Source organism: Quercus lobata, chromosome 8, assembly GCF_001633185.2.
Source record: "Quercus lobata isolate SW786 chromosome 8, ValleyOak3.0 Primary Assembly, whole genome shotgun sequence".
NCBI lineage: Eukaryota > Viridiplantae > Streptophyta > Magnoliopsida > Fagales > Fagaceae > Quercus > Quercus lobata.
In genome coordinates, this window is record NC_044911.1 from 65,290,258 (window position 1) to 65,316,757 (window position 26,500).

At 37.7% G+C, this 26,500-nt stretch overlaps 2 protein-coding genes across 2 annotated transcripts; both read left to right on the plus strand.

The window, feature by feature from the left end:
* Positions 1-8,722: 8,722 nt before the first annotated feature.
* On the plus strand, positions 8,723-13,155 carry LOC115955690. The gene is made up of 6 exons (XM_031073938.1): positions 8,723-9,003; positions 9,220-9,676; positions 10,180-10,519; positions 11,634-11,732; positions 11,851-11,971; positions 12,673-13,155. The coding sequence occupies exons 1-6, from the start codon at positions 8,805-8,807 to the stop codon at positions 12,885-12,887; spliced, it is 1,431 nt and encodes a 476-aa protein (XP_030929798.1). The 5' UTR covers positions 8,723-8,804; the 3' UTR covers positions 12,888-13,155.
* A 1,413-nt stretch (positions 13,156-14,568) lies between these two features.
* Positions 14,569-17,114, plus strand: LOC115955691 (GABA transporter 1-like). The gene is made up of 4 exons (XM_031073939.1): positions 14,569-14,850; positions 14,976-15,106; positions 15,664-15,879; positions 16,591-17,114. Exons 1-4 carry the CDS (start codon positions 14,718-14,720, stop codon positions 16,834-16,836), a joined length of 726 nt encoding a protein of 241 aa, XP_030929799.1. The 5' UTR covers positions 14,569-14,717; the 3' UTR covers positions 16,837-17,114.
* Positions 17,115-26,500: the final 9,386 nt, after the last annotated feature.

A 26,500-nucleotide genomic window follows, 5' to 3' on the forward strand; every position in this document is an offset into this window, starting at 1 on the left:
TGGAAAATGTTGTATCTCGAATTATTCCTAAGGTCCTTGCAAATAGGATAAAGCCCATCTTACCCAATGTAATATCTGACTCACAAAGTGCTTTCATGCCTGAATTATAAAAAATAGTACTACAGTGGCTTTTGAAATGATCTATCGTATGAGAAACAATAGAAAATGAAAGAAAGGCCACATGGCGGTCAAACTCGACATCAGCAAGGCATATGACAAAGTGGAGTGGGAGTTCCTCCAAAAGATAATGCTAAAAATTGGCCTACTCAAGCAATGGGCCAACCTAGCCATGGAAACTATGCGCATTGCATCATACTCGACCCTTATCAATGGAGAACCCAAAGGATTCATCACATCGACTTGTGGCATAAAACAAGGAGACCCTTTGTCTCCTTACCTATTCCTATTATGTGCAGAGGGTCTCTCCTCTCTCATCCATAGAGCCATGGAAAACCAACATTTGAAAGGTGTGTTGCCTTGTAATGGTGGGGTTAAGCTCTCACACTTATTATTTGTAGATGACAGCTTACTATTTTGTGAGGCAGCAACTACTAAATGCTGAACCACACTCTTTTTCAGCCCAAACACAAGACCACAGGTGAAGCTAGCCATTCAAAACATGCTGAGAGCACAAATCATGACCGATTGTGAGAGGTATCTTGGGTTACCTATGGTGGGAGGCAAATCAAAGGTGAGCACCTTCAGGCAGGCATAGGAGCGGGTAACAAAAAGAGTGATGGGATGGAAAGAAAAAAAAAATCTCAAAGGTAGGAAGAGAGGTGTTAATCAAGATGGTAGCACAAGCAATCCCAACCTACTCCATGAGCATGTTCAAAATATCGAAGAAGATTTGTGAAGACATAAACTTGGCATTAGAAAAACATCGGTGGGGTCAAACACAAGATGAGAAGAAAATTCATTAGATTAAATGGAGCAAGTTGTGTAATCTGAAGGATAGAGGAGGAATGGGATTTAAAGATGTCCATGCATTTAATCTCGCTATGCTAGCCAAACAAGCATGGCGACTGATCCAAGAAAACTACTTTTTTTTTTTTCTTAAGAATATACAAGGTGCGTTACTTTCATAATTGCTCATTTATGGAGGCAGATCTGGGGCACAACCCCTCATTTATGTGGAGAAGTTTGCTTGAGACTAAGGACCTGATTTGGGTAGCCATAGTTTGGAAGGTGGGTGATGGAAGGAGTATCAAGATTGATGACCATAGGTGGTTACCACACCCCCCACAATTCAGACCTGATGTAGATAAAAATATGAGGGTATGCGACCTCTTCAACCCAAACATAAGGCAGTGGCACTTGCAAATACTCCTCGATACCTTCAGGCCTACCACTGTGGCGAATATTCAACTTATCAATCTCGGTACAACAACTAGCTGTGATAAACTAGTATGGAAGGAGAATAAGAAGGGCCTCTTCTCAATCAAAACAGCGTATCAAGTAGCAAGCCGCATGAAGCAAGTAGAACAGGTGAAGCATTCTTCAGCACGGGTGGACAAGATGTGGAACCGTATATGGCAGCTACATGTACCTCCAAAGGTCAGGAACTTTGTCTGGCGAGCGTGCTTTGATATACTCCCAACCCACACGAACCTATGCTGAAGGAAGGTCCCACTGGACCCAACCTGTGAAGTATGCCAGTAGCACGACGAGACAACGACTCATGCTCTTTGGGGATGCCCTATGTCCATGAATGTAGGGGCAATAGTGGTGGGGAAACTACAGAAACAAAGCTCATCTGTAGAGGATATTTATATCTTGGTGTGAGAACTGATGACTGTGCTTTTGACAAAAGAACTAGAAGTGTGGGCTATAGTATCCTGGTCTATCTGGAATGCACGAAATAGGTACCACTTCGACAAAAAACAAACCCACCCTAGCGACATTCTATGAGGAGCAATGAATTTGCTGTAAGTAGGGTTGTCCACGGGTCGGGTCGGGTCGGGTTTGGGCCTGACTCGGACTCGGCCCGACTGGATCGGGTTACCAAAATTGCAACTCGCAACTGACCCGATATATGGGTCAGACCTGGCGGTTCTGGTCATTGGTTAATTGGGTCAGATTGGTCGGTTTGGCGGGTTTGGGCTTCGATTTGGGCTGAATTTGTGATTTTGCATAAATTTTTTTTAACTCAATTTTTGACAAGCCTTTTGGGCCCAAATTAATGGGCTTACTTTTAATAATATTTATATATTTTTGAACCATTATATATATCATATAGGCCTCTTTTCACATCCTTTATTTCAAATTGGGCCTTCAAGCTCAGCTTGTATGCCATTAAACAACTTTTAATCTTTTGGGCCTCCAAGCCTTATCAGTAAAAATTTAATGTTTCTAGCTCACATCTAATGACAACAAATACAGTAAATAACACAAAAAAACTTGGGCAATTAGCAAGCACATAAAAACACATAATCTCTTTCTAACCACCTGTTAAAACCACACAATACAAGAAAGAAATTTTTTTCAAAATGCCCTTAGCATTAAGACCTGGGCAGTAACTTAAAAATCCAAAAACAAATCAAGAAAGTCTAATAAGCACAAAAGCACATCTCAACCTATTAAACCTGCCAAGTTATGCCAACCATTCCATACATGTAACACAACTTACACAAACCAGCAAACAAATTCTAACAAATAATTCAATCACAACCCCACCACAAGTATGGCAACAAAAGATAACAAGAGCATCTTGCAATATTTCCATAGAGCCAGAGAAGACAGAAAGTTAGTTACTGCAAGTGTTAAGGCAGTAAACTACCAAGGCAGTAGCTAGTTATAATTAGTTACAATTATGAAATACCTAAGTATTTCCAAAAAAATAGCTTTTCTAAAGCATTAAAGAGCAACTACTCTATAGTTTTGTCCATGAATAATAAAAAAGAAAACCTATAAACTTAATAAGACTTCTTTCCTATAAGCAAGAGTTAACAAGTTAGAAAAGCACTATTGTCCAAAAGAACTTCCAATATGTATCCAAAAATCTGCCTCCTATACAAAAAGTGTCCTTCCTCTTACAAGAAAAAGGGCAAAAAGAGATTTATCAACAAAAATATAAGGACAAGACCAAAAAATACAGAATAGTAATAACCAAAAAAAATAGAGAGGGCAGAACCAAACTCAATAGAAACAACAGTAAGGGCAGAAACTTACCCAGTTAGTGATTAGTCATCAACACTAATTGGGATACCTTTGCTTGAGCTTGAACTTCCACCACCTGCTGCTGCTTGACGTATAACTAGAAAAGAGAAAGAAATGAAGGCTATTAGATTAAATTTCATTTGCATGACACATTTAATAGCACTTAATAGACAAAAAGTTTGGAAGTTAACATATTACCTAAATCATGAAATTCATCTTCCAAGACCTCTACCTCATCCTTTGATTTGCGAAAAAAAATTGGAACCAAGGCTTGAAGCCAATCTTGTGCACAAACAAGATTTTGAACCATGAGTGGAGAAAGTGAACTCCAAAATGGATCAAGTATGCGTCCTTCGGTACTAAACCCTGACTCAGAAGCAACAGTAGAAACAGGTACAGCTAGCACATCCCTAGCCAATTTGGACAGCACTTGATACCTATTTGAATTGGCCTTCCACCACCCCAATATCTCAAATTTCACATCCCCCCTTCTACTTTCACAATTTTCATCCAAATATTTGTCAATCTCATTGCTACACTCTATGGACTGCTCAGCCTCTAAGAAACAGTCAAACCTAGAATTAACCAACGCATATGGATCGCTACAGCCAATTGACTCACCTTCTATGTGTGTCCTCTCACTCCCACTAGGTACTTGTACATTTGGTGAATCAACACGAGAGTAATAATCATACAACTTGACCAAGGAACCCCTCACCAATTCAACCATCACATCAGCCACTTCATTCCCATAAATTTCAAAAAAACAAAACTTCAAAAACCTCAACTTCTTTCTTGGATCAAGAACCACATCCACATACAAGAGATGATTCATTTTATCCCCTTTCCCCCAATACTTATCAAACTTAGATTCCATTTTAATTGCCATGTTTTTCAAGAGGTGGTTTTGAGATTTACTTAAATGGGAAATATTCTCTTGAATGACAAACATCTCATCAAAAAATGTGTTTGCAGTAACATACAAAGAACCTGAAAATTTTTTCGTTGCATTGTAAAAAAGTTTCAAAAAACCCACAAATGTCCTACAATTTTGGAAATCAATACCACTAGGAGATCCCATACCACCACTATTCTCCTTGTTCATAAAGTATGAAGAATAACTATCATCCTCATAGTCCATTCGTATGAACACTTTCTCAATTTTTGTGCGGTTTCTAACATGAGGTAGGTAGAGTTCCACCTAGTTAGTACATCTAGACAAAGAAGAGACTTAGACTCAATACCTAATCTCTCCACAAAACCCACAAAAGTTTGATTCCTATTTGGTGAGGACTTCACATACCTCACAACTTCACGCACCTTAGCAATGGATGCATCAATTTCTCTCATACCATCCCCTACAATCAGAATTAGGATATGTGCACAACACCTCATGTGTAAGAACTCATGTTCTAAAATAGTCCCCTCCCAATCTTTAGTTACATTTTCCAAAAACTTAATGGTGGCACCATTTGAGCTAGCATTGTCCACTGTTAAAGTGAATATGCCATTAATACCCCACTCACGCAAACACATCTCAATCTTTCTCCCTATAGTCTCCCCCTTATGGTCTTCAACTTGACAAAAATTCAAAATTCTCTTATGCAACTTCCAATCATCATCAATAAAATGTCCTGTAAGGGACATATAACACAGATTTTGAATACTAATCCATGTGTCCGTAGTAAGACACATACTACGACCCTTCAAGGCCCCTCTTAGTTTTCTCTCTCAACACCATAAATGCCAATCACATCCCTAGCCACAGTTTGACGAGATGGGATATCCCTAATTTGCAACTTAGGTTGTAAGGTTGTCGAATATCTTTGAAACCCATACCCTTCAACAAACCTAAAAGGCAACTCATCTATTATAACCATTTCAACGAGTGCCTTCCTAGAAGCCTCAACAGTAAAGGCTGTTGATACAAGCTGAAACCCTTCCTCCCCATCCTTTTTAGGTTCAAACGCTAAAGTTCGTTGCCCTTTAAGTGTAACTCTATTGGGGTTCTTAACACAAACTGGCGTATGATTCAATAAATTAGCAGTACTATGCCCTTTACTATCAGCTAGATAAGTTTTTTGACAATAATTGCAAACAGCCTTAAAATGACCCTTACCAATATCTACTTTTTCAAAATTTTCCCAAGCAATAAACTTTTTCCTATTATTACACACCTTGCCTTTATCTTTAGGTGGAAGTGGGGGAACCTCAGCATTAGTTGGAGTGGCAGTAGGTACAGCTTGGGCAACAGGTTCAGCTTGGGCAGTAGGTGTTGTTTGAGAAGGGGGTGCATCACTAGAGGGTTCCATAACCTAAAGGCATCAAATTTATGCATTAGCAAACAACCATAAAAAACCTAATCCTAAGAAAGATCATTGTAGTTGACCTCTTAGAAGGCAAAGTCACATACACTGGAGCTTTGTAGAATAAGAAATATCATTGTGCATAAGAATTGACTTCACAAGTACTGATTGGAATGTATCCTCAATCAACTAACAAGATTGACCAAAAAATTTAGAAGAGAATGTGCAAGAATATATCAAATTATCAAGTCTAGTGAAAGGGTGCATCATATCTGAATCTCTATCTAATTGTCAAAGGATTCATATGAGTATCAAACTTACAATTAAGAATGACCTTTTCTATAATTTAAAAAGACAAAAGTAGGACTTCTAAACTCTCGGTTGATGAGAAGATAACATAATCCTATTTAGTATGATAACTCTGATCAAGACATGAAGCAATGGGTTGATATAACATTTTACATGTAAATAAACACTACATAGATTGGGTGGCCTAACAGCTCTAATGAGAAAGAGTAAATAAAAGCCTCAAAAAGAAATTACAAAGACATATCATTGTCAATTTGCAAACACAATTATTGCAGTCAGATATTCCTCAAACAATGACAAAACTCACAAGTAACTCAAATAATAACAAGAAGTTAAAAGAGATACAACAGAAGAGAAATGATACCTCAGAGAACTCTTAGCTGTTAGGGATTCAACCTTGCAAAGGAAGCAAAAAGCCTACTTGAACAACTTTCAACTCCTGTATAAAATTAGGATTTCAAATTTTTAAGTTAGGAAAGCAAAATGAATCAAACAAATGAGCAATAAAATACAATCAGATAAGAAAATAAGAATGTGTTTGGATTTCATCTTTTTAAAATAGGGGTTCATCTTTTCTTTTTCTTTTTTTCTTTTTTTTTTTTTTTTTTTTTTTTTTTTTTTTTTTTTTTTGAAGATACAAGTGATATTATCATATTGGTAAAAAAAAAAAAAAAAAAAAAACAAGGAATAAAAAGGGGATAAAAATAAAAAAGTGTTTGGATTTTATCTTTTTAAAACAAGGATTCATATTTCTTTTACAGTGAAGATACAAGTATATTGATCATTAAAAAAAAAAAAAAAAAAAAAAACAAGGAATAAAACAGGGCAGATACAAATCACACTCAGAGTCAGAGCACACTAGAATAATGAATCAAACTAACTATAATGATACAAACAAACACACTCAAGGGTTCCATCTTTGAAAAGTGATAAATCAAGTCTTTGACCAACAAATCAAATTTAAAAAATTAGGGTTTCATCTTTGAATCCAATCTATTGTTCAGTTTTGGTCCCTAATCTTTAAGTGTTAAATCATTTGAACAAGATCCCTTAAGTTGCTTTTCATATGATTCTTATTATATATCAAAAAATAAATCATTTGAACAAAATGATAAACCCATATCACAAACACAAAATACCGAAAAAGAGGGATGAAAAGGAAATTTTTTTTACCTGATCTGAGACTAGGAAGCCGAGACTAAGAGGCTGAGAAGACCCATGGAGTGAAGATGACGACGTCAGGTGGGCTGTGAGGCGGCGGCAATAGCAACCAGCCACCCGTTTTGCTGTAAAGGAGTATTTGTTTCAAAATAAAAAGGAGAGATTTTGAAATCACTAGAGAGCAGATAGAACAGAGAACACTCAGAAAAGACCAATTTGTAAGAAAGAGAGATGAGGGTTTTGAGTCTAAGCCGAGTAAGGAGGGGCATGGAAAATCTGATTTTGATTTTGAAAAGTGTAGTTGAGTACCTACTTGAAACCCTAAACCGAAACCATGATTCATGACCAGAGCTAGAGGCATGGGAAAGTGAAAATCTGAGTTTGATTTGAAGGGTAGCCGACTAGCTGTTGGGGCGGGTAGAGAGAAAGAGAGAGAGAGAGTGAAGTGAAGACTGAAGTGAAGTGAATGGAGGTGTTCTAAATCTGATTTTCTTTTGTGTGGAAGCTGTGAAATTTCAGCTTTTAGTCCCATCCTCTTGCAGCCTTGCCTGTAGCATTAAGCAAATTTGCTTTTAGTCCAATCAAGTAGACTCCTCTCTTCAGAGTTCAGACTTCACGTGATATGAGATAACCCACATATTTTTTTTTTAATCTTAAACCAACGGTCGGGTCGGGTTCTACGGGTTTTTAACCCAGTAACTCGCCACCCAAACCGATTATTCGAGTTTTATTAGAGATAGACCCGAATTTGACCCGCCATGGACTTCGGGTCCACCCATTGGGCCTCGGGTCGGTCGGATTCGGGCGGGTTGGTCGGGTCTTCTACCTGCTGGACACCCCCTAACTGCAAGACTACCAGCGGCTCTGCCAATGAATATATGGCAGTGTTGTTTAGCAATGTTTTATCTGCACATACAAACTTGTGCCTAGCCAAGTATTCATATGATGTATTAAGTTGGCCTGGCGTTGTTTTGTACCTCTCTATTTGTATCAATAAAATTCTATCTTTATTGTAAAAAAAAAAAAAAAAAAAAAATCAATTCAAGCATTTTTGTCCAATTTCATTAAAAAATTACAGTCAAATATGCAATTAACTAATAAAAAAATATTTTTAAAAAAAACAAATTTATCACATAAAAAATTAAATTCTTTTTTAAAAATTTTATAGTTATTCTTTTTGAGAAAAAATTATTAAATTTTTTTTTAATTAAATTAGACAAAAGACTTGAATTAAATAAGTTTGAAACTTAAGAAACTCAATTGAATGTAAGTAAAATTAGAGGACTGAAATAAATTTCAGTCAAACCTAAGGATGCAATTTACATTTGAGCCTAATAATAATTTCTACCAAATAATAATAATAATAATACGAAGGTTGTTTTTAGTTTTTATGTAAATTTTCCGAAATTTGAAATATATGGACTTGTTAAGATAGGGAAAAAATTGCCAAACAGACTATTCTTGGAAAAAAATTAGACGCGTGGCACATGTTCAAAGTTATTTAGTAAGTTAGACTGTTTTTGAAAGTTGAGTTTGGCAAACTCGACTTTGGGCTGGAAAATAGACACTATAGTGGCGTTTTTTTAGTGGCTATAGCAGCGTTTATAGAAAACGCCACTATAGGGAATCTATAGTGGCGTTTCTAACAAACGCCACTAAAAAAAACGTCACTATTGTGTCTTTATTCCAGCCCAAAGTCGAGTTTGCCAAACTCGACTTTCAAAAATAGTCTAACTAACTAAATAAGTTTGAACGCGTACTGTCCAGCTAAAATTTTTCAGAATTTTCACTTTTTGGCAAATTTTGCCTTAAGATAGGATTGGGGAAGTGTGAAGTAGTGTATGAAATAGCAGAGAGAAGTGAAAAGAAATGAGGAGCGGGGGAGTGGGGTTGTCCCGGTTTGAGGGCAAATTGAATTTGGTGTTGTCTCCTCATTTTCCCCAATATCGTTGTTCGCAGAAGAAGGAGTTGAATTTGAAGATTCAGGGTTCTCGACTGCTTAAATCTCAGCCTCATGCTGCTTCTTCTTCTTCTCCTCTCACTTCCTCCTCCGGTGCCCAATACTCTGGTATCTTTTATTATTATTTATATTTCATTCACTACGCTGAATCCACACAAGCTGGATTTGGTTCTCAATGGGAACAAAAGGAAAACCTTTAAAATTGATTATCCCTTCTTCGCTTTTCTTGATTCTATTACCAATAATTTTTCAAATGAACGATTAATATGTTGCAGTTTAAAGGCTAATTCTAAGACTACTTTCTGTTTACCTTCAAATATCCAGAGCCATTGTTGGATACAAATACAAATAGAAAGAAGAGAATAGCTGGCATTGATCAAGATGAATTATTGGATCCATCACTTCTTGCTGATCCGGATAGTCGTTTTTGTGAATTTCAAGGTGTGCAGATACACCACAAGATATATGAATTCCAAGCTCCTAACTCTTTACAGAAGAATCACACACTTTCTCAACTTCCGTTGATTTTACTTCATGGCTTCGGAGCCTCTGTGTTCTCATGGAATCGAGTTATGAAGCCTTTGGCAGAGCTTATCGGTTCCAAAGTTCTTGCTTTTGATAGACCAGCCTTTGGCTTGACATCAAGGCTAAATTTCTCCTCTCATTCATCTCCTGCTACTGAGAATAGAAGACCTCTGAATCCATACTCCATGGCATTTTCAGTGCTAGCAACCTTGTACTTCATTGATTTCTTAGCGGCTGAGAAGGCAATTTTGGTGGGGTATGTACATGTCTCATCTTTCTTTTTTCTTTTTTTTTTTGGTTAATTGCATCAATTTCGGTTGGAGCAGCCTATGTTAGGATGCAAATTCCGGCACATAGTCTAGCTGGTTTTTGAATTGGATAGGTTGGTATATGGTTACGGTATACGTATATCCCACTTTTTGCTCAAAGATAGACCAATAAACACATCCATAATTAAACTTTTATGTCCTGTTTGGATGGAGGGGGAAAGGAGGGGGAGTAGAGGAGAGTAGAGTAGAGTAAAGTTAGCTAAAAATAACTTAATTTTGTGCTAAATCTACTCTACTCCCCTCAATCCAAACGGACCATTAACTTTTTGCCATATGGATGGTACCCTAGCCTCCAATTTGGGCTTTTGGATTTTAGGTACAAGCTGCATCTGCACTTCTTATATGTATAGTTCTTAGGCTATCCTTATTGTCTAGCAGATCAGTAATTACATTGCATCTCTCTGAACCTGTTGAAAGAATGACATGGCAGGCATTCAGCCGGTTCCCTTACAGCAGTTAATTCTTACTTTGAAGCACCAGAACGTGTTGCTGCTCTGATCCTTGTTGCCCCAGCAATTTTGGCCCCACTTATTGTGCATAAGGCTGTTGAAGGAAACCAGTTGGGAAGAGAGAACCGGATGGAAAAAGACAGCTCTGATTCAAGCAGTCTCAGGAATCCATATCTGAAGCTTTCCAAGATTTTGCTGAAGTTTGCTAAGCATGTTGCACAGGCAATTATGCAAATGGTGAAGGGGATGGCAGTTATGCTGAATTCTCTGTATAAAAAACTATTGTCAGCTATTTTGCGCTCCGCCTTTGCTGTGATGCTGGTAATGGATTTCTTTGCAGATGATTTAACACTGTACTTGGTTAATTTTTTTTTCCTCTCCATGTTGATTCAATTTGTTCTTTATGTCAGCCAAACCAAAATATCAAACGACTCTCTCTAAAATGTTCCAAGTTCTGGCTTTACATCTTTAGACATCACAAGTCACCCTGCCTAATCTTTAAATACTGCATGATAAAATAAAATTTTAACTCAAACTCATTATTGTCTCTCCACCCCAATTTATTTTCACCAGTTTCAGGATCCATGGTGCCCATAATAGTAATCTTGTGCAGTATGTAAGATCAAATCTGATTAATCAGATATTTTCTTTTCTTTTTTTCTTTTTGGGAGGGGGGGTGGGGTGGGCACTGAAACTAAAGTTAGGGATGGCTAAATAAACCCACCCTGCTAGCAAATGGGGTGTTGATGGGTGTTAACTCCTTCTCCCGAACCTGCCTGTTTATATTTATAAATTTAGAAAAATTTTAAAAAACTTTTTATAATATTTTAATAGTTCTTTTAAAAAATATATATATAATAAGGCATATATATATGTTCTTTAATCTTTAAACTTCAATTTATGATATATTTTGTTGTTGTATTATTGAATTTATATTTTAATGTTTAAGATTTAAATTATTGTATTGTTATGTTTGAATTGTTTTTTAATACTTGAATTATTGTATTTTTATGCTTTTAGAAGGTTTTGTAATGTTACAAGTTACAACATAATCTTTGTGTTTGAACTTATAAAAAAAAACATAATCTTTGTGTTTGATTAGTTTTAGTTTAATCTATGATATATTTTAAATCAAATTTTAATAAATTATGAAACAAAAGGTTGACTGGGACGGGGTGGGGCAGGTACCTGCTAGAACTGTGTGGGAAAAAAAAAACCTACACATAGTGAGGTGGGGTGGGGAATAGAAAACCCACACCATACCTGCCCAGTTGCCCTTCCAACCCCGCGTGTGGGGGTGGAAGAGGGGGTTGTTGACTATTGTCTGTTTTTGCCTATGTCAGATACTTTGTTTTTGGAATTTAACTGATAATGAAACATTTGGGAGCTACCCCGGATGGCCTATTTGATGTTGAAATGCCCTCATTATTTTCAGGTAAGGATGGTAATTGATAAATTTGGTATAGCTGCAATAAGGAATGCATGGTATAACTCAAGTCAGGTTACTGAACATATCCTATATGGTTATACTAAGGTAATTATATTAATATCTCCCTCTCTCTCTCTCTCTCTCTCCCCCCCCCCCCCCCCCCAAAAAAAAAAAAAAAAATTGGAATGGTTATTGCTCACTTGGATGTTAATATCAAATGCAGCCCTTGAGAACAAAGGGTTGGGACAGGGCACTGGTTGAATATACAGCAGCAATGCTTACAGATACAGAGACGGAGTCAAAGCCACCACTGGAAAAAAGACTCCACGAAATCTCATGTCCTGGTAATGCTGCCAACTTTATTGGTTATCCACTTGATGCTGTCCACGGTGGGACTAATGTCATATATCCTTAACTGAAACTACTCTATTGGATAGACAAGGGTGTTGAAATTTAGCCTGTGAGATGAAAGTCAGGAAAGGAATTGGCCATACTAAATAAGATGGGTAGTCTAGATTAAGACAAAATTTGGATCACTAACACAGTTACAAGTGAAGTTGGAACAGGTGTTGATTTTTGCATAACACTTTTTTTTTTTCTTTTTCTTTTTTGTGCTCATTAGTTCTCTCTCTCTCTCTAGGGTGCTGGCTAAATCATTGATCCAATACATATGTCTAAGTCATGTATCCAATAAAATTTTGTGTTAAATTACCAATTCTCTCAAAAGCTTAAGTTGGGAAATGGTAAATTTAATCATTTAAACACATAAATCTAACATTCCCTCTCACATGTGGGCTCAAACTACCTTTTAATAAGTGAGACTCAAAATGTGGAATTTTAAATGGAAGATAAAGTGAAGACAGGAATGGAACTCATGACTTTTTGCTCTAATACAATGTTAAATTACTAATTGGATTGGTAATTTAAAATTTTTGAACATCATGGTTTTCACTTGTTGTTACTTGTTATTCCATGGCATGTCCTATTATTAAGTTGAATAGTAAGAATGTAATATTAATATTGGCATTGTTATCATGAAATGCAGTTTTGATTGTCACGGGTGATAGCGACCGAATTGTCCCCTCTTGGAATGCTCAGAGACTTGCACAAGCTATACCTGGATCCCACCTCGAAGTAATTAAGCATTGTGGGCATTTGCCCCATGAAGAAAAAGTGGAAGAGTTTGTTTCAGTTGTTGAAAAGTTTGTGCAAAGAGTTTTTGGTGAACCAGAGAAGCAATGTCTGGAAGCTGTAACATGAAATATGTCTCATATACTTTGGAATTTTTCTTTCAAAATGCAGATTAGTGAGTTTGAATTGCAAGACCTAAAATTAGTCATATGTAAAAGTTACTGCTCTTAAACCCCATAATATCATCCATTAGGATACGGAAACATGGCTCAGCCAAGCAATTAAAAGATGCTCATAACGTTACTTCGATGTACAAGATAAGTTGCAATTTCGCATTATACTATAATATTGTTATTGTTGATGATAATGATAATGATAATGATAATTTTACTATCTATCCTATTAATTCCTAGGCCTTACAATGATAATCATCATACTCCATACATCTAACTTAATTCGGGTTAATATGTATGAATATATATTTTAAGTTGTCTATATTAATGCTTTAAATTATACTACTAATTTTAGTTTTCTTGTCTAATTTTAATTATTTGGTTACTCTCTATTTTATCTTTTACTCCCTTTTTTTTTTTTTAATGATTTTTATCTTTTTATGAAATTTATTTTAGCTTTTACCTAAAAAAAAAAAAAAAAAAAACAACAACAACAACAACTTTTATTGTGGATATGTTGTTACAAGTTGCAACTCCCTCTGTCCAGGTGTGACTAGTTTAGTGAGCGGAACATTGGCAACTTGGTATTCTAGCCTTCTGATTGCATCATTATGGAAATGGAATGGAAAGAAGCACATTACATATAGAGAACTTGCTGGGAGCATCTTTGATTGGTATTTTCTAATATCAATTCCACTTTTTAATGTTAATATTAATATAAGAAAAGAAACAACTGTGAGTGAGTGACATCAACAACAAGAATATTATAAAGAAAAGATAAAACCTTAAAATTGATTCAAGGTCAGCTTTATGTTTATGATAGACCACTACATAAATTTGTTGATTAGGAGAACTCAGATCAGATATCCAAGAATTGAGAAATCTAGAAAAAGAAGGAATTCAGACTTAATTTTTCCCATTTCAGCTGCAATTTAGAATGGCATAACTGACTGGTTTGAGCTTATCATACTTGTACTTGCTTGTTAGATGTCTGCTATTGTAGCTTGAAAGTTTTCTTGTCTTTGATTGTTAGATGCCTACTATTGTCACAATATCTGAGAAAACTATTATTAATTATCTTCTAGTGGCTACTTGTACAATGTTACAATTCAAGTCCATTGCCATGGACATGTATATAGGGTGAAGATAAAGTTACTCCTGATGAAAATTGTATACTCCTTTGTCCTTCTAATTCTTCTATATAGAACCTTTGTATTAAAGCTTTGTTGGGTACATTTCTGAGCATTAGAACATTACCACTTGATTCCAAATCCTATTCCCTACCTGAAACGTAAGGCACAACTTGTTTGAACTTGATACCTACCATTTCTCACTTGATGAGCTATAGTGCTTGTGGTCATTTGTTTTAAATTATGGCAATTATTTTCCTGAGTTACATGTGATGCACTTGTTTTTCCAACTACAGTGCTTACATACAGTTAAAATATCTTGGTATTTAGAATCCGAAACTGTGTTTTAAGTTGGATCTTTTAACTGTTTTAGCTTGTATTGCTTTCTCACCATATGTATTTCTGCTTATTTGACTGGAATTTTTCCCTGATTCTTGAAGGATTCTGGGGTTATTGGTCTGTTGCACTTTTTCAGCAGGTGCCAGTCTTAAAATGATAGATTAATTATGATATGCGTTCCTCCTTATTTCTTATTGTTTATTTCTTTCATTTTTTTTTTGGGGGTGGGGGGTGAGGGTGTTCTGTTCCATCTATATACGCAGGCAGTTTACAAATACTTTCTTGAGGATGGTTCCTTAACCTTGCAGCATTTCATTATGTTCTTTAGAGCCTTTGAACTTGTTCTCTCTCAGCTTCCTGATATCCACTCATTGAGATGGGTAAATGCATTGTGCAATTTCAGCATGATTGGATTTGCAGCTACAACCATTGGTGTGACAATTTATGATGGTGGGCTTGTGATGTTTTCCTTTGCCTGCTGCATCATAGCTTTATTGCTTGAACCAGTATTTTCCATAAAATTTAGTCTCTTCATAGCTTCATCTCTGGCTTTATTTGACTTCATGTCCTTCTAGGTAAGAAGACTGACAGAAACTCAATAAGTTACAGTTTGCAAGGAAGCTCCTCTCGTAAGACCTTTAGAGCCTTTAATGCTCTTGGGATAAATGCGTTTTCTTTTGGAGATGCAATGCTTCCTGAAATACAGGTCACATGTCATAAAAGGTATTTTATAAATTCAGGGGTTTTCATTCTTATTCTTATGTTGATTTTTTTTTTCCATCTATTAAAAGTCAATTTCTATTTTGGGTAAAATGCAAAACTGACCCTCTAAGTTTCTTCAGATTTCATTTCAATTCTCTAACTTTGTTTTTGTTCATTTCAGTCCTCTAACTTTCAAGTTTATTCAATTAAGGCTTTTCCATCAACTTTTGTTATATGTTGTGGTTAATTTTTCAATTTTATAAATTTTTCTTCAAATTTTTTAAATTAAAAAAATTCAATTAATGATTGACAAATATTTTCCATATTTTTTTTTTCAAAAATTTTTAACAAAGGTTAATGAAAAGGCCTTAATTGAAAAAGTCTAAAACTTAGAGGATTGAAATGAAATTTGAAAAAAGTTAGAGGGTCAGTTTTGCATTTTAGCCTTTTATTTTTGTTTGGCTTTTGTGTACTGGTAGATGAACTAAGAGATAATATTTTTGAACAATACACATTCATAACAATCAATATGGTGACTATAGACAACCATTTGCTTTCCAGAATACCATGAGAGAACCTGCAAGGAAGAATATGTATAAGGGTGTATCAGCAGCATACAGTGTCATTATCCTGAGTTACTGGCAACTGGCCTCCTGTGGATACTGGGCTTTTGGATCAGAAGTTCAGCCTTACATATTATCTTCTCTAAGCGTTCCTGAATGGACAATTGTTATGGCAAATCTCTTTGCTGTGATACAAATATCTGGATGCTATCAGGTACTCTTTTTAAGGTTTTATAAATAAAGAGTTGCATTTAATGTAACACACTTGGCCATTATAGGTTTACATGATAGGTCTTTGTTTCTTGCTCTCTTTCTTCTTCTTTGTTATTTTTTTCTTGTATTATTTTTATTCTCAGGACAGAAATATGATTTAATTTTAGCTATAAAACGAAAAGAAGGGTGTGTTATAGATTTCAGAATACACTTGATGCAAACATCTGAAAACTTCATTAACACCAATGCAATGTGACAAATCTTTCTCAGTATTAAGTATCTATAAATAAATCCCTAAAAATGAGAAATTTAATAACCAAATATTCTTTGATTTTACACCATAGAAATCAGCAATTTGTGAAGTACAGATCAAATTGCAAAAATAGGAAAATGGAGAATAGCCATATGATCATTCAAATACATGCAGTCTTGAAAAAAGTGAGCAGTCAACAGAACACAAACTTTCTCAATCATGACTTCTTGTACTCTCTCATTTATTCTTTAATGGTCTTTTCTTAAGTGATGCATCACCATTACATCATAATTTGAATTTCAAACTTCTTTCTTTGTCAAGCAAAATTCTTGCAATGTCATGTTTTTATACTGGCATCTTCCCACGTTTTTATGATTACTTCCTCTCTTGGTTCTGCATTAGTCATGTTTTTAACGATCATGAATTCAATGCCTCTTTTGATTGAATTTTTTCTTTTAGATATATTGCAGGCCAACGTATGCCTACTTTGAGGAAAAAAAATGCTGTCCAGCAAAGCTACTGGCCATTTCCCCCCTGAGAAAATACCTTGTCCGACTTATTTTCACTTCCATTTACATGGCTCTTATTACCCTTATTGCTGCGGCTGTGCCCTTTTTTGGGGACTTTGTGTCCATCTGTGGCGCAATTGGGTTCACTCCACCGGATTTTGTCTTCCCTTCTGTGGTATATTTGAAAGTGGGATGAATGCCCAAGGATGCCAAATGTCGCCTTTCAATGCAGCTCCTTAATTTTGCAATAGCTACCTGGTTCTCTGTCATTGCAGTGTTTGGTTGCATTGGTGCAGTCCAGTTTATCATAGAAGATATCAAAACCTACAAGTTCTTTCATGATATGTAAGCATTTACATTGTTATAATTTATAATTGCTTTGTAATCATTGTATTCTCTTACATTGTTGTATCTCTAGATGTTTTATGTTTCAATGAGTTATGTAAGTCAAAATAAATATCATAATTTCAAGAATTAACAGTAGAAGAGGAGGGGGAGAGGGGGTGTTTGACATTTTGAATTTCACCACAGTAGCGGAATATGTCTCACTTAGACAAAATACAAATAAAGGGAAAAGAACATTTCCCACTATTCATGCAGTTAAAGACCATGGTAAGTGTTCTTTTCAATTTCAAAAGATCCTTATGAATTATTACTTTCATAGTCCAAAGTAGGATGATTTGACTCTGCAAACACAATAAACACTGACATAGGCACGGCGCGGGTGACCTACGCCACACAACCATCCTTTGGGAAACAAAACAAAGTACAACCGCTCCTAAATGATCACACAACAGCCTATTCTATCTCTCTTTCAATAGAAAAGAAAAAAAAAAATATTCCATCTGCTACATAAAATTCTATTACAAAGAGGGTTAGAGACAATTTTGCAGCTACCAGCATGATGTCTTACATTACATCATTCTTGATCTGCTACGGCATAGCCTACTCTGATAATACTTAGCCACCAAACAGTAAGCACTCTTGCATTTCTCAAAATGAGGAGTTGCATTTGGGATGTTGCAATGAAGTACTAAATTGATCAACCGATCTGCCTCCTTAGGTCAAATACTAATTCCGTTGTTGCATACTTCTATGGAAATTGTAGTCATGAACCATCAATTCTATAAAAACCCTGTAATTTAATTGATTAAAGTACCCTCTTCATTACAGTTTAGGCTACGGTCTACTGAGGTTTGAGCTCTTATAATTTGCACATAAACAGACATGGAATCCTTTATGAATGTATAACTAATGTCTCATATAGGATAATGAGCTTCAAATGAACTGTGTAAATTGGGTTTAAATGAATGGTTACTTCATATTTGTGACGAGATGAGGTTGAAACCACATATCATAATGCTCTAATTTCTAGCAAAGCAAGGTGTGATTGTTAACGTTGCTTTTCCGAATATTGATGCTCTATTACTTTTTTGATTAGCTGATGCTCTAATACTTTAATTTTCCTTTTCATGTGAAACCTCATTTATTTTGTGCACGCACTCTGCTTATTACCTGGACAAATTTGATTGATATCCATATTCTGTTCCAACTAAAATCTGAAAAAATTAATAATAATTATAATAATATAGTGATGTAAGAACACAATCTATGATAAGTAATGTATTCAATAAGGTAGAAGTGGTTTGTTGTTGAAGTAACATTAATCAAATTTGTTGTTACATCAATATTTTAACTAAATTATTATGTATGGTGGGTTCCAGTTAGCTCAACTGGTAAAATTTTTAATAGTTGAATGAGAGCTATGTGGTTCAATCTCTGCCTACATTAAAAATAGATTGATGTCTTGTCTGATGTTAAAGAGCACATGGTTCTCTAAGAGCGGAACTGAGTCCTTCAACCTGATCTTGAATATTACATTAGCATACAGATATGAATATAATGGTGGAATTAGATTTTTTGTTTTGGGTGAATTTAAATTAAAAATAAATAAATTGTGTCTTTGCCTAAGATGTTTGTATTACATATAATTTCTATTATAAATTACATTTAGGTTCAAGAATGTATAAAGTCATGGTAGTAAAAAGTAACGGCCATATCATGATTGATAAGTTATAATTAGTTTTGAGAATAAGACACAATGCACTATTATAGATTAACATTTTACATTTTATTATAGGTCTAATTTAGTATTAGAGTCATGCACGTAACACATTTGCTAAGGAGAAAACTGAATAGCATATGTAAAAAAATGCAATAAAATTCAAACCCTTTAATAATACTTAGTAGTATTATATTTCTTAGTAAATACATATAATAAAAATTACTTAAGGTGTCTAAAGACATATTGATAAATTAAAAATAAGGAATAACTAGTAAAGAGAAAATTTAAATATTATTTATGAGGTAGTTGAAGCTCATTAATCATATTCATTGCTACAATATTTTGTAATGAAACTTGTAAATTGCAGATAAAACTCATAAATTTCGTTCACATTCCTTATGAGTTCTCACTTAGTATAACCAATCATTGAAATACTAATTTTCAAAATCATGGAAGATGTGCCTGAACCCTGAAACCATTGGTGAAAGTGGATATCCCAGCCTACAAAGCAACATTGTGTAGGTTCACATTACCTTTGATCTATTTGCAAAAGCATGATTCTTAAGAATTCGGATATAATGCAGAGCAAGCAAAAAGAATCAACAAATAGACATAAGAAAAACGTGCACACAATTTCTGAACTTACCATCCAACCAGTGACATAGGATCTAAAGAATAAATGATAAAACTACTAGACAATGTCGAGCATAGAGAAATTTAACGTTGAAAGATGAAATAAATTAGAAACAAAGATGATAAACCCTAGCTAGGCAATCACATTGACAAAGGAGGAAGCAATCACACCCACAAAACTTGAGATGAGAGTAGTTGCTAGAATGTATTTTGTTTCACTCTAAATTTTGAAACGTTACATAAACACAATTATATAAGCTACTCCTAATCCTTTCCACCAAAGTCAATATCCCACACAAAAGACTGGACATAGTAGGAAATAGACTTAAAACAAAGTAGAAAACAAACTCTAAAAGATGTGTTAATTAAACTCATAGGTTTTTTTTTTTTTTTTTTTTTTTTTTTTTTTTTTTGAGAAATAATTACAAAATGCTGCTAACCCTGCAACTCGAATCCTTTCCCCTAGACCCCCAAGCACTTTGTGCATGAGGAGGTGTCAATTCAGCTATAAGGCCTTTGGCAAACTCATAGGTTTATAGAGTAGCAAAAATGAGATTGCATCATCATTACAATAATATAATATAGAGCCATAAATACACCAAAAAACCTAATAAGATGGGCGGGGACTTATTCAAGAGAAACCAAAGCCTCTATTGCCACTACCACCAAGACCGAGGGCATACTACGGAGGATTGTAGAACCCTACAGGATTACCTGGGCCAATTGTGAAGGTTGGGAAGCTCAACCGGTTTCTACATCAGCCTCCCGGACAGTTTGGTCACTCAGCAACTAAGTTTCACAGGGATAGCGTTCCTCGGCCAGCATTGGGTACTATCAACGTGATCTTTACCAAGCCAGGGAATAATGGGAGCTCGGGTGTTGGGGTTATGTCTGTGAATAGGGGTTGTGACTTGGAGGCCGGTGATTGGGCTCCCAAAAGGGCTAGGCTGGTGGTCACCCTTACCCTGGGTTTTTCAAGGGAGGATAAGGAGGGAACCATCTAACCACATGATGACGCTCTGGTGGTTACCATTAGGATTGGGGGCTATGATGTAAAGAGGGTGCTAGTTGATCAGGGAAGCGAAGCAGAGATTATGTACCTTGATTTGTACAAAGGACTAAATCTGAAGCCTAAGGATCTAGAAAGGTACGACTCACTGTTGATGGGCTTTGATGGTAGGATGGTGGTTCCCCGAGGAATGATAAGGTTACCTGTACGAGCCGGGGATGAGGAAATGCAGGTTGACTTCATTGTGGTAGAGGCGTTTTCCCCCTACACAACTATCTTGGCCAGACCTTAGCTTCACGCTATGGGTTCTGTATCCTTAACCCAACATTTGAAGGTTAAATATTCTACTTAGGGGAGAGTGGGAGAGTTGATGGGCAGTCAGGCTACAGTTAGGCAGTGTTTGGTGTCAGCGATCACGCGACAGCCTTCAAATCCTATTGCAGTGATGAAAGATCTAGCCCTATAGCAACTAAAGGGCCCCATAGGGGGCAACAGATCGAGTCATCGAAAGAGTTGTATGAAGGGCTGGAAAAAGTGATAATAGGACGAGATTAGAAGTAATATTTCCAAGTGGGATCCCAGTTGCCACCCTTGGAAAAATCAGAGTTGGTGAGGTTTTTGGAGGCTAACCTTGATGTCTTCGCATGGAGTACTTATGATGTTCCTAGGATTGATCCGGGGTTTATATGTCACCAACTGAATGTTAATCTCGGGGCTTTTCCACGTAAACAGCCTCCTCGGCGATCATCCAAAGATCATGCCGAGGCAGTAAGGATAGAGGTAAACAAGTTGAAGCAAGCTGGAGCCATTAAAGAGATCTTCAATCCTAAGTGGTTGGCCAACACCGTGGTGGTTAAGAAGAAGAGTGGGAAGTGGCGAGTCTACATGTACTTCACAGATTTAAATAAATCTTGCCTAAAAGACCCCTTGCCCATTCCTAGAATTGATCAGCTGGTGGATGCCACGATGGGACACCCTCGGATGAGTTTCTTGGACGCCTTTCAGGGTTACCATCAGATACCCTAATCATTACCTGATCAGGAAAAGATGGCCTTTTATGCCCCTAATGGGAATTATCATTATTGGGTCATGCCCTCTAGCCTAAAAAATGCAAGATCCACATACCAGCGAATGGTGACATGAATGTTCGAGTCACAGATTAGGAGGAATATGGAGGCCTACATTGATGACATGGTAATAAGGAGCAGGCAGGTGGAGGAGCATTTGGCCGACTTGGGGGAGACATTCTCAGTCCTGAGAAAGCATAAGCTACACCTTAACGCTGCTAAGTGTTCTTTTGGTGTGAGCTTGGGAAAATTTCTGGGTTACATGATCACTCACCGCAGGATTAAGGTCAACCCCGAGCAGATTAAGGCTATTAATAGCTTGCACCCTCCTCGAAACCCCAAGGAGGTGCATAAACTAACTGGAATGGCTGCAGCTTTGAACAAGTTCATCTTTCAGTCTGCGGACAGGTGTCATCCCTTTTTCCAACTCCTCCACAAGTGGAAAGATTTTCATTGGACCTAAGAGTGTGTAACAGCTTTTAAGGACCTTAAACAATATTTGTCCAATCCACCAATACTTTCCAAGCCTAAAAAGGAGGAAGTGTTGTATGCATACCTAGCAGTCATGGACTACACTGTTAGCCTCATCCTGGTCAGAAACGAGGACGGAATACAGAGGCCCGTCTACTATGTTAGCAAATCCTTACAAGAGGCTGAGACACGCTATCTGCCTTTGGAGAAGGCAGTGTTGGCCATAGTGCATGCCATTAGGAAGCTTCCTCATTACTTTCAAGCCCACATTGTAGTGGTGCTCACCCAGCTCCCTTTGCAAGCTCTATTAAGGAAATCGAATTATACTAGCAGGATTGCTAAATGGGGAACTAAGCTGGGAGCCTATGATATTAAGTACATGCCATGGACCACCATAAAAGAACAAATCCTAACAGACTTTGTAGCAGAGTTCACCGAGGGTATCCCCAAGAAAGAGGAGGCAGTTATGGAGATATTGATCATGTCGGCCACTGTTGTTCCCCCGTGGGAAGTTTATATAGATGGAGCTTCTAACTGAAAAGGAGTAGGAATAGGGATTGTGTTGGTCACTCTTGAGAAGCTGATAGTGGAGAAATCATTACGACTGGGATTCTTAGCCACTAATAATGAAGCCAAGTACGAGGCCTTGTTAGCAAAAGTAGCCATGGTCAAACAATTAGGTGGAGAGGTGGTGGAGTTGTACTCTGATTCTAGACTGGTCGTGGGCCGCCAAGTCTTTATTGACTTTAAAGCTCGGGATGAGAGGATGCAGGGGTATCTGGCTAAGGTACAGAGTGCCCGGGCCCAATTCAAGGGATTTGTATTGAAGCAAATCCCCAAGGGACAGAACTCTCATGCAGACTCTCTGGTAATATTGGCCACTTCGCTAGAGTCAAGTCTTCCTCGGGTTGTTATTGTTGAGGATATAGACAGCTCAAGTCTTACAAGGGTACCTTTGGTAGGGGTGTACAACCTCCATGTGGGGCCGAGCTAGATGGACCCCATAGTAACTTTTTTGAAGTAGGGATTGTTGCCTAAAGACAAGTGTGAGGCAGATAAGGTACGTAGAAGTGCCCTTCGCTACTAGCTATCTGAGGAGCAGAAGTTGTACAAGTGCTTTTACTCAGGACCATATTTATTGTGCGTACTTTTAGAAGCGGTGGAGCCCTTGTTGGAAGAGTTACATTAAGGCATATGTGGGAGTCATACAGAAGGAAGGTCTTTAGCGCATAGGGCCCTCACCCAGGGGTACTGGTGGCCTAGCATGCGAAAAACCTCTCAGGATTATGTGAAGAAGTGTGACCAATGTCAGAGGTATGCCCCAAATATTCATCAGTCAGGGGGAATACTAAATCCATTGTCTAGCCCTTGGCCATTCACTCAGTGGGGCTTAGATATAGTAGGACCTTTTCCCCAAGCTATAGGGAACCGAAGATGTCTCATCGTCGGCACAGACTACTTTACCAAGTGGGTGGAAGCCGAGCTCCTTGCCAATATCAAGGACATGGATGCTAAGAGGTTCATCTGGAGGAACATTGTCACCAGCTTTGGAGTTCCTCACACTCTAATCTTAGATAATGGTCTTCAATTTGACAGTAAAGTCTTCCAAAGATATTGCGGGGAGTTAGGGATTAGGAACGACTATTCTACGCCTGCTTATCCTCAAGGGAACGGGTAGGCTGAGGCCACCAATAAGGTTATAGAGTCTGGGCTGAAGAAAAGGTTGGATGAAACTAAAGGAAAATGGATGGATGAACTGCCCCACGTGTTGTGGACCTATCATACCACACCCCAAAGATCAACAGGGGAGACCCCTTTTTAATGACTTATGGGGTAGAGGCAGTAATTGCCCTTGAATCTGGATTCCCAACTCTAAGAACTAATTAGTTCAATGTTGAAGGAAACAACTGTTTTCTCCTAGATAGCCTGGATGTGGCCGAGGAGAGAAAAGAAGTGGCAACGGTAAAGATGGCATATTACCAACAGAAACTTAAGCAAATGTATGATAAGGGAGTGAAATCCAGGCCATTGGCTCCAAGAGACCTGGTCTTGAGGAAAGTGGTGGGGACGACCAAGAACCTTACTTGGGGCAAGTTGGGCCCTAACTGGGAAGGGCCATATAGGATCACTTCCATTGCTGGCATTGGGGTCTACTACTTGGAAGATTTGGATGTAAATGTAATTCCTCGCCCTTGGAATGTAAAAAATCTACGACATTATTATTATTAATAATTTTTGTTGCCATTCATATCTTGCTTGGTTATATCTTGTTGTGGATGTGTTTTCTGAGACAGTTGGTCTGTTAAATATTCTAAGTGTTAAACAGAATCTAGGCCTTGTCTGGCTCCTCGGGTCATAAGCCTAGAGTAAATTAACATTGCAGTAAATATTCTAAGTATTAAATAGAACCTAGGTCTTTTCTGGCTCCTCGAGTCACATGCCTAGAGTAAATTAACATTGTAGTAAATATTCTAAGTGTTAAATAGAACCTAGGCCTTGTCTGGCTCCTCGAGTCACAAGCCTAGGGTAAATTAACATTGCAGAAAATGCTCTAAGTGTCAAATAAAACCTAGGTCTTGTATGGCTCCTCGGGTCACAAGCCTAGGGTAAATTAACATTTTTTGGGAAACGTTCTAAGTGTTGAGCAAAATTAAGTCTTAAGTATCTCCTCGTTTTTGGTACCCTTGCTAATGGTTTCGCTGTGGGATTTCAGGTCCAAGTTAAAGTAAGTATTAGTTGAAATTCTTCCTAAAGTTCTATGAATCAGTCTCTTAATTGTAGTTCAAATCATTCCAGATTATATAGAGGGATACAGAGATTCCCCAAATAACTCATAAGTTAGTATGTTGATATTGCTATTAAGAAAAGGCAGTCACGTAAGATATAAATTGACAAGTATGAATTGACTAATTAAAGAAATAGTAAATAAATTCTAAATCCTCTTCATTAATTTGCAAAGAATTAAGTACAAAATGGGAGGCATCTGATGCACTTGAGCCTATTACAAAATTGATTATGTATTTCCTAGTCTAAGGCTAAGCTATGCAGAGGGCTCCTTTTCCTTCGCTCCCTTTTTCTCCTATTCCCTCTCCCTCTTCTTCCTCTTCAGTTGTGACACTTCGGCCATTTCTTCTTCGGTCTCCACATCCAGTGCCTCGGTTGGAGGTGGCAGTTCTTTTTCTTATTCTTTGCCCTTAGTTGGAGTGGAAGAGGGAATGGAGGCAAGCTGTTTCGAGGAGACGGGGGGAGTAGAGCTGGGATCTGCTGGAGGCTGTTGGAAGTGGGTGCCAAACGCAGTGCCGGGGGGTAGTAAACCTTATCTAGAGCCTTGAGCTCAGATTTGGTACTGACCCCAGCAGCATTCAGAGCTTGGCCCCACACCTCCAGGTAGAAGACTCGAGCAACATCCGTGAATTAGGCAGTCAGACTTTCAGCTGTCTTAGTTATGCCTGCATTATAGGCTGCCTGCTCGGCCTTGGCCATTTCAGCCGCTTTATCATCCAGCTTCTTCTTTGTTTGCTTGAGCTTCACCACCGTCAAATCCATTTTATTTTCGGCCTTCTTCTAGGCCTCCAAGGCATCAGCCACTTGTTTCTCGTAGTCCTTAAGGGTGGACTCAGCATTCCTGTGAGCCTTCTACACTTCAGTTAGCTGGGCAAGAGTCTCCTTGAACTTCTTGTCTGCATCCGCGTGGGCCTTCTCGATAGCCTCCAACTTATTCTTAGCATCCCTAGCCATGTCCAGGGAATGGTCCACCCATTCCTCAGCCATGAAGGTAGCTTGGACAGACTACAAAAAAAAAAAAAAAAAAAAAAAAAAATACTGCATAAGTGTTATACAATGCATATAAGGTCGTATGAAGCAATCAAATGGGAGCAGTCATGTACCTTGGCCAGATCTTGTTTTAGGGCGGGGAAGACTTCACACTTCCTGGAGGATCTTAGCTCCGCCATATCTTTTGGTAGACATAATGCCTTTTCCAGAAACTCAGCCACCAGACCTGAGCTACCCTTTTTGGTGTCCTTCAAGTTGGCATCATCCAATATTGGATTACCTGAGCTCAGGGTAAAAATGGGCCTCCAGATGGAGGCCTTCTTCGATTGGTCCCCCTCAACCTCCTTAAAAGTCTCAATGGAGGCGGACTTCTTTGGCTGCCCCTTTTCAGTCCGGGCTTCTTTAGTTGAGGGCTGGTGGGAGGATTGTGTAACCTCCCCTTCCTCAGCACCCTCGGCACTCTTGCCTCCCTGGGCCCTCTTCCTTTTCTTATCCCTGGCGTCAGCGGAAGATGTGTGCATAACGTCTAGGGTGGGTGGTTGGGGCACCACCACCACGGCTGTGGAAGAGCCCCCAGTATGGGCGTAAGTAGGGCAAGCAAGTCTGGGGTCTTCTCTTTGAGACCCATGTCTTCTGAGGTACGAGCTTGTGATGAGCTATGAGCATCTTTGTGGTAGAAAACCTCGAAGTCTTTGTCTATCACTTCTTGAACAGACTCGGGCGTGGACTTCTTGTCTTCGTTGTCCGATGGGAGAGTCGACTTTTAGGAGTAAAGGAGTCTGGCAGCTAGGGGGCTGGAATCTGGGCGTCCTGAGTCCCTTCCGGAAAAGGAAAGCCGCCC

Bases quoted from the DNA above. Each gene is read 5' to 3' on its own strand.
- LOC115955690 (XM_031073938.1), top strand. From the start codon at position 8,805: ATGAGGAGCGGGGGAGTGGGGTTGTCCCGGTTTGAGGGCAAATTGAAT. The intron at 9,677-10,179 runs GTATGTACATGT...ATGACATGGCAG, and splicing joins GAGAAGGCAATTTTGGTGGG to GCATTCAGCCGGTTCCCTTA. The intron at 11,972-12,672 runs GTAATGCTGCCA...CATGAAATGCAG, and splicing joins CCACGAAATCTCATGTCCTG to TTTTGATTGTCACGGGTGAT.
- LOC115955691 (XM_031073939.1), top strand. From the start codon at position 14,718: ATGTTCTTTAGAGCCTTTGAACTTGTTCTCTCTCAGCTTCCTGATATC. The intron at 15,107-15,663 runs GTCACATGTCAT...TTTGCTTTCCAG, and splicing joins CAATGCTTCCTGAAATACAG to AATACCATGAGAGAACCTGC. The intron at 15,880-16,590 runs GTACTCTTTTTA...TTTTTCTTTTAG, and splicing joins AAATATCTGGATGCTATCAG to ATATATTGCAGGCCAACGTA.